Consider the following 11765-nt stretch of genomic DNA (forward strand, 5'->3'; position numbering starts at 1 on the left):
TTTGAGATTTTGGGTGATTTGGTTACTTTCATCTCCGTACTAGGCTACATCATGGTGAATAATTATTTTGATAAAACAAAAAGTATTTAATGCCATAGGTTTTGGTGCATTGCCACTGTAGATAATAGAAGGTTGTGGAATGTTTAAAGCAATTTTTCCTCGTGTTTTACTTTTTGACATAACTTTGGATCTGAGAGAGCTACAGTATCTCAGTCCTTCAAAGAGTTAGATATAGGGGAGAGTTTATAATTTATGGGAATAAATAAAAAATCCAAATGTCAAATTTTCACCATGTGAAGAAGAGGGTTTCTGCAGGCCACACTGTTTGTCCGTGTTTGCTGTAGAACGTTTGATTGGTGTGCCATGGGCTTAAAGGCACTATGTCTTAACCCACCCACCAGCGCGGAGCACTTCCTGCTCCTCCTGCCTCCCTCTCATCACATCCCCTCCCAAGCAACGGAGAAATAAACAACTATTTTGTGGATAATGCCTACTGCAGACGTAAGTACATAAAACAAGCACGAATGCATCTCGGCTATGTCTTTGGCTTGAGTAATGACAAATTTCACATGATAGTCATAAAACTTTAGGTTAGTCCCAATAGTCCGCTTGGTAAGGCTATACTGTTATTTGTATCATCTGCTAACCGATCAAAATCCATGTAACATAACCTTTTGAATAGCCTGCTAGCCCTCCTGCTATTGCTAAGTAAGGTTAGCCAAAACGTTGTCTAAAACTTGTTTGACATGGCTAAATTAGGATGATTTCAATTCAATGTTGGGGACATCGCTAGCTAACCAAAACTGTCACAGTGAGTAGCTTGTAGCCTATGGGCCCTATCTTGGTACAGGCCTTAGGCCCAAAAACTGGCGTTAAACGCAAAAAAACATGCCTTGCGCCTGCCTCGGGAAGATAGCAACATGGTTTTAGGCCCCGAAATGCGCTTTACGCCAAAGAGGCGTGGCGCAGTGCCAGAATAGGCCAGAATGGGCGTTTCGGCCTTAAATACCGGCCTAACGTTATCTTCCGCCCTGGTATTAATTTAGCGCTTAGCGCTTTTCAAAACCAGGCCTATTCAGTGCGCCGGTTGATGACTGATGGAAAAAAAGTTCGCGGGTTCTATTATTGTGCGTAATTGCGCGGACTCTCCTCTGCCATCTCACTCTCTGTCCCCCCTCTCTCTCTCTCACTCCCTCGCGCATGAGACAGCAGACAGGCACAAAGCCACACATGTGAAATCTCCCAGCATGCATTGGGCTAATACATTTCAATAATAAATAGCAACCAAATGAGCCTAAATAGATAGAAAGGTAGATATAAATAATGTGTAATGTTAACACAACATGCAATTGTAGAACATTTCAATATTGGACAAAATAAAATCTCAAAATCAAAACACAACCCTATGTGAAACATATATGTCATCCTGGTCGTATATATATCCCTCACAGATTTAACGTAATTTAGGAGATGAGGACGACTTACTTCACATTTTCTTTTACAATAAAAACACATTTATGCAATGACTTTACATAATGTAGGCTATATTTATGTGCATCATCCTACCTGTGCAGCAGGGGAGAGAAAACGATATAATTCTGGACAAACTTTCACCAATCTAATCTCATCATGACATAGGGATAGGCTATATTTTTCTAGCCAATGCGTTTAGAACATTCTTTTCACTTTGATCTTGCTATAGTGTAGCGTATTTACATGCTTGCAGTATTTAAACTGCAGTTAGATTGGTTTGAGAAGCATAATAATATGGAATAATAGCCTATATATGGAGACAGACAGACGGGGATGAAAGGGAGGGGGGGAGCTTTTCTGACCGGACTGGATCGCTCAGTGGAATTGGAGCTTAAAAGGGAAGCTTGTGATTTGTTTACTGCACTTCTCCAATGACCAGATTGTGCATAATTCTACACTTAAAAGGCGTGGTTATAATGCTTAAGGCCGCCTGTAGCGGCGACACCAAAATATCGAGTGGGCTGGTCCAGGCCCAACAATCTGCGCTGCACTGGGCGATGAGCGCAGTTTATAGGCCGATGCAACGATAGAGCCCTATGTGTTTTTGTTCGTCTGCTAATACCAAGACATGGCCAAAATGTATTCATAGTGCAACGCTAGTATTTTCTCATTGTTACAGTTGTTCAAACTAATTTCAAATGCTTGAATCACTGCTGTTTTTTATAGGCAGGCAAACCTAGACCAAGGTGCATGTCTGAAGCCCAAGCTAGCACCAGTGGGACCCATGCACAAAGAGGAGGCAGGGTCACCCAGGACAGAAGCAGAAGTCAGAGGAAGGTCGGCTGTAGGACGATAGCAGATCTTGTCGACATCCTGAAGAACTGCATAGCTGGATGGAACTGGTTACGTCATTCTGGTGTAGCCCATATTTTAGTTTTGCAAATAAAGTATTTTCTGATAAACGAAGTTGTGAAATGTACTGTGAAACATCACACTGTCTATTATATAATGTAGGGTATATATACACAGAAACACAAATACTGGTAGGCTACTGTAGCTATACACACTCAGCTATAAAGTACGCCAATCAACTGTTAGAAGGGAGAATAGTGGCCAAAGAGACATGGATGAAGTCATATCAACTTTATTGGTGTACAGAAGATTGCAGACAGCAAACATATGAAAGCATCAAAGATAATGGAACATTTATTATACAGGTTTGCTATAAAAGCACCATTTCTCCATCTCAAATATCATAATTGTGGGTGTACTTGTTTTCTTTCTTGACTATCGTCAGCTCTCCTATCCTCTGGATGACTGGCACCTTGGAAATCAGACAAATGGAAATGTGTTTAGTATTCATTTGAATCATCTATTTTGTAGCTGCTATATATCAAGGCAGGGTTCCTCCACATTGTCATGAATTAGATACTTTTTCCAAACCATGATTTGTTTGGAAGGTGTTACAGCTATTTTCTAATGTAACGTTGAATAGAAAAACAAACTGCTAAGATTAGCGAAGCTAGCTTTTCTCCATGGCCTTTCTAAGTTTTTACATTACTATACCGTTCTGCGTCATAGTGACAGCAACTGGACATAATTATAACAGAAAATGCATGCGAAATTTGTAATGGGAAGTAACGTTATGTCAGGCATGTCAACTTGTCACCAGAATGTCTGTGTATAAGTTATACACGAACGACAACCTAATCAAATCCAGCAACAGGCCACACTAGCAGTGTAAAGTCATTTGAATAGCCGTGAAAAGCAACAGTTAGCCAACTAGTGATTACAACATTCCCAGAACAAATTCACAATATCGATAACAACTTGTACATTTCGCTATCATGCCTGACGTTACTGAAATGGGACATGCAAAAGCTATAACGTTAGTTACTTACACATGAGGAGAACTAACGCCAGCTCCGAGTCACTTTGCAGGCCCTATAGCTGCTCGTAGGGCTCTCCATCTAGTGAAAGCCAGACCGGCAAGGTTGACTCTGGTCTGAGATCTTTCTTTTCGGCGGCGATTTGGCTAAATTATGCAGTTTCTAAGGTGGATGAGTGCCCCTGGCATCGACATAAATAAGTCCCTGGAAGCGCCCGCATTAGGGTCCGCCATCTTGGTCAACAAAATTCTGTTTTTGGCTGTGGGCTGGGCTGATAGGATTAGAAGCAGTGATGATTGACTCGCTGCAAGTCATGATTTCCATTTCTGTTTTGAAGCGCTGTCATCTTTGTTTGTTTTTTGTTTTGATTAGGGATTTTAATTTTTTAAATATTTTTAACTAGGTCGGCCTCTCCAGGGAGGGATTTCTATGTAAACAGATCACGCCCATTCGGGCTCCTTGCAGAAAGAAAAGCTTCAAAGCACAACACAGGGAGGGGGCGTGGGTTAGTTGTAAACACAGAAATGACAGACTGTAATCCATCAACACATATTTCAATCATGAGAGACTCTTAATATAATTTTAACAAACTTTATTGAATCAGAATAGACGGTTTGAGTATGGCGTATGACTCCATGATGTGACGCTCCTCTTGCTTATGAGAGAGGGCGTCGGTGCTGTATGAGATGGGGTAATGGTTTGGTGATATTTAATAGTGCAGAATCCTACACATAGTGCCTTTAAGGAACATCCTGGTCATCATCACACTGAAAGCAATCTTGCTGAAGCTTAGCAGTCACACCTAGGGCTTAATTTCTGCTGGATGCTGCCGGAACAGGATCCGGGAACTCCTAGATTAGGACCGGCACCTATTGATTGGATCCAGCACCTCCTTTGTCACTATCAAAATCTGTAGTATGACCGTGGTCAGCTAGCAGTCTGTTAACACATGGCGAGGTACAGCCTCCAAACACTCTCTCTCTTTGTGTTAACATCTCAGAGAAATCCAGTATGTTGTTGTTTCTACCTGGCAGGTGTGTTAGCAGCATTTCGGGGGTTTATTTCCCAATAATGACCGACTCGCTATAGGCTACATGATCCTTTACCCTTTCTTAAAACCAGTGTTGGGTCCTGACAAACAGCTACAAAACGTACAACTTAAAATGTAACAGCAAACACAGACATTATAAATTATGTTTCCGAAATGGTTTTGTTTTAGTCGGAGGGCTCCAAGGTGGAGGCGGACTGTCTTGCAGTTGAACTTTCTTCTGTCTTTCTTCTCTCCGTCTCTTATATTCTAGCTCTTTCCTTGTCAGCCAAAGTTCATACATCTCTAAAGTGGATTGGTTGATTGATTGATTGATTGATTGATTGATTGATTGATTGATTGATTGATTGATTGATTGATTGATTGATTGATTGATTGATTGATTGATTGATTTGTAAGGGACAATTGGAGAAACATTGACGATTGCAGAAGCAATGTCCGATGTACTTCTTCTAAGACGTGAACTCTTTTGGATCTACACTCTGGATACCCTGGCGCCCAGGGGCCTCAATGAGGAGATGGACATTCATCCTTTCTTATAACTGTACTTTTTTTGTGTGTGGTGCATTTGAATGGTCTCTCTCGTTCTCTTTTTAACTTTAAGTAGTCGTGGTCCTTTGTTTGCTATGTTTACACCGAGTTTAAGACATATAGAGGCGCCTCTCTACGGCCCACCAGCCTGACGCCGACGGTGGTGTTGGGCTACACTATTGAGTGTTTTTTCCTCCTATTATTGTATGTACATGTATTCACATATATATATTTCCTTCACGACGAGGATAACGTTAAGCAGACTGCAGCTGTTTGGACCGATCCTTGTGCCCATTTTACTGTCACAGCGTTCAGATTTAGTCTGACCAATGGTGACTTTATTGACTTGATTTTTTGCTTGAGAAGAAGATTTTAATTTAGTTCATTTAGATTGGTTGACACTATCAAACACTTTTTTGAGGGAGAGAAAGACCGCATCAACTAGATTCTCGAATCGAAAAAGTTTCTCTTCTTGCATGTATCATTCCTCCTCTCCTTTACATTACTTTCTTCCATCACACCTACTGTATATAATCATCAGTCATAATTCACTATCACAGTATCTTAAACCACTGTTTCTACATGCTTCCCAATGCTGATTTCTATTATTGTGAATCCTCTGATTAATGAATGCAAATAGACTCTGCCTTGTCTGTGATGACAGTTTTGTTTGGTTTTAAAAGCTAAGCACCTAGGTGTTGTCCAATATGCTCCAGGCACTGTGGATGTTTCTATGTATTCTGTGGGTTTTACTCTGCCCTGCCCTGACCCGCCAGAACAGCGCCCTCTGAGTTCTAGGACCTCCTTCATGAAGCACTGGTCACGCCACAGGGTAGCATCCCTCAGAATGAGTGGTACATCCTTGTATGCAATTATACATCATTTGTTGTAACTGTGTTTACCCAAGGCTGTACCAACTGTCTTATAAACATTCATCAATGCCCTCTGCCAATAGATGGATTATTTTAATTATTTCTAGTATTTCTGTTGGCACTGTCTTGATTGCAAGTTGGTAGATTGCCAGTTCTTGACCCCAAGCACCTAGAGAAGGTACAGTAGGCCTATATAAAGCCAGTTTGTCCCTTTCCAGGACACTCTGCTACCTTCTGCTGTTCGTCTACTAACCTCATTAGATCAACTGACATCAGAACAAAGGTAAGATTTGAAAGGACACTTCTCACCTGGCATCTGTTTTTAGGTAAAGATTGTTGTTCTATTGGTTGATTGTAGCCTATAGTCTGTGTTCACTTCATGGGAGGTTCCATCAAAATCTAATCATCTGATCTAAATCTAATCTCTCCCTGTAAAACCCAATGATGCTGGTTTCTCTGTCTGGTTGCTAGGACTCACTAAAGCTTTGACTACATGTTAAATGTCTGAAAGAAAGAAAGAAAGAAAGAAAGAAAGAAAGAAAGAAAGAGAGAGAGAGAAAGAAGAGGTTAGTGTAATGAGTAATGTTCGACAATGTGTGTATGGAAATGACCATTGTTTATCTACCTATTATGGCTTGGCCCAAACATAGTACAGTAGGCTATATATCAAACGTAGCTATATATCAAATGTAGTACAGTAGGCTATATATCAAATGTATATATCAAACGTAGTACAGTAGGCTATATATCAAACGTATATATCAAACGTAGTACAGTAGGCTATATATCTCAGAATTAAACAGCGCTTGTGCAACAACACTCTATGAGACCCACAGGTAAAAAGCTCTCTTGTCAGTTCTAAAGTCTGGAATCCAGACCAAAGTAGGCAGATTTGACAGTGAGGGTTCCCGGATTTATCGAACGGCTTGCCTAAGAATATTAGCCTGATAACAGACTGAATTGTCAACTTGTTACACTTCTAGTCTGACATCACCTCCACTCTAATCGATTTCTATTAGGGGAATCCCCCAGGGGAATTCCATTTCCCTAACCAATCACTAGAGACCACCGTATCTGCCTGCATCTAATGTTAGTGAATCTAGTTGGGAGAATGCAAAAACCATCTCTCCTTTGAATAAATGCCTTCAAAGCAGAGTGCTGTTTGGATTTCAAATTGGTACTTTTAAATAATGGATTTAAAACAGCCTAGATAGCAACGTCTATCTCGTCTATGGTGGCCGCCATTATTAGCTCCTCAGCACAACATCTTGACAACGGTGTTAGTCCCGCCCATTGTGCTGTTTATTGACACTGATTGGCTAATCGTTACCCGTTCATTGGACAAGTCATCCTTTCAGCAACTCGGTGTAGTGAGCGGATTACAAGGCACGATTCTGTCACTGCTTTTAAATCACAGTTGAAAAACATCTGTTTTTAAATTCACTTTTTCCTAATTGTTTTATTCTCCATCTGTGTCTCCGTGAGGGCTTTTGTTGTTTAGTGCCGTATGTTCTTTTTTATTTATTTATTTTATGTCATTGTTTTAATCTTATTGGTGTTCAGCACTTTTATTATTTTTATTACAAACAACCAAAACAAAATTCAGTTGAAGGAGTAGGCTACAAAGGTCAGAAGCACAGTATCTGTCTCATATTCCTGTGACCATAGTGAAATCATGCAGTGAAATGCTAAAAAAATAACTAATGCAGGATGGAAATGTTTTTGTGAACAGTTATTGCGAATGCACTGAAAACAGAAACCACCACCTGAAAGTTGAATTCCTACAAGAGTGAAAGTTTCCTTTAACTCATTCACAGTTGCATGAACTCATTGTAAGTTGTTCTAAATAAGCCCATGCTCAATATAATTTACCTTGTCTAATATATCTTTGAACAGATGGCATCAGGTTTTCATTTTGTGATGATCCTATGCGGACTGGTCATATTGGTAAGCGAAATCTACAGAAATATTATTTTCTAAATTTCATTTTTTATATTTGCCCCCATTGAAAACCTGCCTGACCAAATGTCACATTTTTATATTCCTAACATGACATGACAACAAAATATGAGAGCCTATTCTCTTTTTTTGGGCCACCACTGTGTGTGTGTGTGTGTGTGTGTGTGTGTGTGTGTGTGTGTGTGTGTGTGTGTGTGTGTGTGTGTGTGTGTGTGTGTGTGTGTGTGTGTGTGTGTGTGTGTGTGTGTGTGTGTGTGTGTGTGTGTGTGTCTTGTGTGTCTTATTCTAGAAGAGCAAATTGATTGATTTCAAGTTGATTTAGCTGCTGAGAATGTGTTCTTTGTGTTCACAGGACAGCAAAATGGCCGTGGCAGGTTTGTACCTTAGATTGTTTTAGTTGTATTTATTTTTCTCAGATGGTCAGTCATTAGTCATTAGCAGGACTGTTTTGGGGACAATATTGTCATACCTCCATTCAGTTTCCGCTTCTCATCAGTGCTGGTGCTTTGTCCTCTGACTAAAATCATGAATATCCGTTTTGTGAAGTTGTCAACAGTTTAGCCAAGATGCTGGGAATACTGGAATCTGCCAATGTACAATTGATATACTGAGAACAGTGGTGCCCAATAGTTAGATTGTGATCTACCGGTAAACCTCGGTAGATATATATATATATATATATATATACATATATATATATCACAATAATTTGAACACGTTTTTACCAACACTACAAATGAACATTTCCCATAATTGTATGTGCATCTCAAGTACTTGTTATCCAATATTCTAATCTTGATCTTCTCTCGAACATTGGAAAACAGAACCTTGCTGTCCTTCTCCTTGCTGTCCTTCTGGCTGGGCCCAGCTTAATGGCACTCGCTGTTACAGCTTCCAGCACACTTCAAAGACTTGGCTTGAGGCAGAGGTACTAATAATTTCCTGTCGATACTGCTGGGACAATTGATACTATATTACAAAGTCAAGTCTAGATTTATACTGATACTGCTGGCTTGAGACAGCCCGCTCAGCAGTTCAGGACTAGGTTTATTCAGCGGATATTATAGATATTCTATCCATTCTGTCCATACTAGGATGACTAATACTATACTGCTAATTCAGGTCTAGGTAGTCTAGGTCTAAGTTTAGACTGATACTGCTGGCTTGTGATAGCCCGCTCAGCAGTTCAGGACTAAGTTTATTCACCAGCTATTATATTTTCTATCTAAGCTACTGGGTCGACTGATGCCATATTATTAAATTAAGTCAGGTCTAAGTTTATACTGATACTGCTGGCTTGTGATAGCCCGCTCAGCAGTTCAGGACTAAGTTTATTCACCAGCTATTAGATTATTAGAAAAGGGGGTGACTTTTCTTAATCATCTTCGTAGACCTTTTGCACACAAGGTTAATGTGGTTAGACCAATTGAGTCTGTCATGCACAATAACTCACAGGAATTTAGTAGAATTGACTTGTAGAATTTCAGATCCAGTGATAAATATTTTCGCGGACTCTTTGGGGTAGGACTTATTTCTGTTGCAAAAGATCACGAAGTTGCATTTGTTTACATTAAGTGTTAATTTGTTGAGTTGAAACCATTTGGAGACAGTAGATAATTCATCATTCACACAGCTCACACAGCTTGGATTGAGTGTGTTCCCTATTGGTGAGTCTGGACGTTCCTATCATGCTGACAATGCTCTAATACAGCTTGTTCCTAACAGGATACTTCAGAAAAGAAGCAGAAGTCTATTTCAAGGCTTTGTAAACTACTTCTGTATCATTTTTCCTTGCCTTGAGAACAAGTAAAAATTGGCTCATCTTACCCCATTCTCCCCTACACTATGTCTGATAATGTACAACTTACGATCATGTTGTCTTGTGTCATGCTGGTCTCGATCCCCTTTTCTTTGTGTTTGTCTCTCTATTCTTTGTTCACCCCCCTCTGTCTCTCTGCATGTCTGTCTGTCTCCTCCTCCTCACTCCCGCTCTCTCTCATTTGATCTCCCTACCTCCATCTTTTTCTTTATATCTTTGCTTCTCTCCCATTAGCTCACCTGCATTGCCCAAGGTGGGAATCTGGCCTCAGTCCACAGTTTAGCCGAGCACAACCTCATCAGAGGGATGATTAACACAGTGGCTGGCTCCAATAAAAGAACCTGGATTGGGGGCTATGATACAACACAGGTGAGACATTTACTGATACACACGATCTAATCTAAAGCCATGGGCTATCAGAGTGAGCACCAAGGAAAGACCTGTTACATTGAGAGAGCGTCTATATTTATATCTATACCCTATTTACATCACCTCCTAAGGACCTAAATCAGTCATATATATCAACAAACAGTCAATCAATGAGAAAATGTAACAATATAAAAACTGGACAAAATGGACATGGACACTAAAAAAAATAGTCTTATTGTTTGACATGTGCTTTCTTATAGTATGTATTATAATTTGTTATTTGCACAACTGAGACTATTATCAGGATTATACATTATTTAGACCAGGGCTTTTCAAAGTCTGACACTGCGGGTCTGCCCTCTGACATAGCAATGTTATCTTCTTAGTTAAAATTGGCTATGTGGGTAGCGGTGTCTGTCAGTCACGATTGTGATGTCATCAGTGATGTCACTTGAGCTATTGTCATGTCATCAGTGATGTCATCAGTGACGTCAGCATCAGTGATGTCACTTGAGCAATTGTCATGTCATCAGTGATGTCACTCGAGCAACTGTGATTGCCCAACTGTGATGTCACTCAGGCAGTTGTGATGTCATCAGTGATGTCACTCGAGCAACTGTGATGTAGTATGAGCCAATGGCGCACAGTTGCAGTGTCTGTCTGTCTGTCACGATTTTGGGAGCCCGCAGGGCAGACAATTTCCATAACTGCAGCCATGGCACATTATCTCCAGTCTCCACCCTAGGAATCGTTCCTAGTCTAATAAAAGGCGAATGAATGGAGCCATTATTCATATACCTCAATGTTGTCCAATTCAATAAATGTATTTATTAAAATTGTTCTTTTACATTATTCAAATTCAGTATTTAAATTTGTTAACTGTCAAACCATTGGAGGCAAGAGTGAAAAAAAAATGAAACAGACAAATCAGTAATGTGTAAGCTTCTTCCTTCAGGAGGGACAGTGGCAGTGGAGTGACGGCTCCGTGTTTGACTCTACACACTGGAATAAGGGAGAGCCGAACAACCTTAATGTCGAAAATTGTCTGGAGATGAACTTCCTAGGTACAAAAAAGATTATTTCTTGATTTACTGTGTTTTCTATTGGGAAGCAATGAGCAGACCCACATATCACTTCTCAACAATGCTAAAGATTGAAAGATCATCTTTTCCTTTTATACCATTTTATTTTATTTTTTATTTTTTAACAAAGAGTCAAGAAAGTCTTGGAATACTTATGGTGGATGCCTCTGGAGTGCTTAATATTTTGTTTTCCTTCTGTGTTTTTTTCTGACTACAGATAACCTTTGGAATGACTTTAAATGTAGCGGCAAACTGTCTTTTGTGTGTGCCAAGGACATCTGATGACACCCCGACCTGCCATAACAATGTCACTTGCACCATGATGATGTCATTTCCACCATGATGAAGTCAGGCTTCGATGGCATCAGTGCTTTAAGCTCTATTGACAATTGACATTATTTTTTCACATCTTTCGATTGTTCTTATCAATCAACCATTAATAATCAATAAAAGATTAAGCAATATTGTCTTGTCCGAAATCACACATTTTTGTTGTCTGAAAGTGTTATGTTTATTGCACAAAATCTATATTAAATCAAATTGTATGAGGTTAGATCACACCAGGAAGTACAATGCAAGTCACAGAAATGTGACAATTTGTATCGTGGGGCAGAAAATTGAATGGTTATATTAGCTACATTTTATTCTGCTGTAGCAATCACAATGAGACACTTGACGATCACAGTTTCACAAGCTCTCTATCCAAATTATATTATGTGGCTC

General features: G+C 39.8%; 1 protein-coding gene across 1 annotated transcript; it reads left to right on the plus strand.

The window, feature by feature from the left end:
- Positions 1 to 6010: 6010 nt before the first annotated feature.
- Positions 6011 to 11506, plus strand: LOC310778287 (galactose-specific lectin nattectin-like). Its single transcript, XM_083638670.1, has 7 exons — positions 6011 to 6096; positions 7710 to 7760; positions 8125 to 8146; positions 8597 to 8700; positions 9826 to 9960; positions 10916 to 11024; positions 11260 to 11506. Exons 2-7 carry the CDS (start codon positions 7710 to 7712, stop codon positions 11322 to 11324), a joined length of 486 nt encoding a protein of 161 aa, XP_083494796.1. The 5' UTR covers positions 6011 to 6096; the 3' UTR covers positions 11325 to 11506.
- Positions 11507 to 11765: the final 259 nt, after the last annotated feature.

Source organism: Poromitra crassiceps, assembly GCF_964638095.1.
Source record: "Poromitra crassiceps genome assembly, chromosome: 6".
Taxonomy (NCBI): domain Eukaryota; kingdom Metazoa; phylum Chordata; class Actinopteri; order Beryciformes; family Melamphaidae; genus Poromitra; species Poromitra crassiceps.

Coding starts and splice junctions, on each gene's coding strand:
- LOC310778287 (XM_083638670.1), top strand. CDS start 7,710: ATGGCATCAGGTTTTCATTTTGTGATGATCCTATGCGGACTGGTCATA. Junction 7,761..8,124: donor TATGCGGACTGGTCATATTG/GTAAGCGAAATC, acceptor TTGTGTTCACAG/GACAGCAAAATGGCCGTGGC. Junction 11,025..11,259: donor TCTGGAGATGAACTTCCTAG/GTACAAAAAAGA, acceptor TTCTGACTACAG/ATAACCTTTGGAATGACTTT.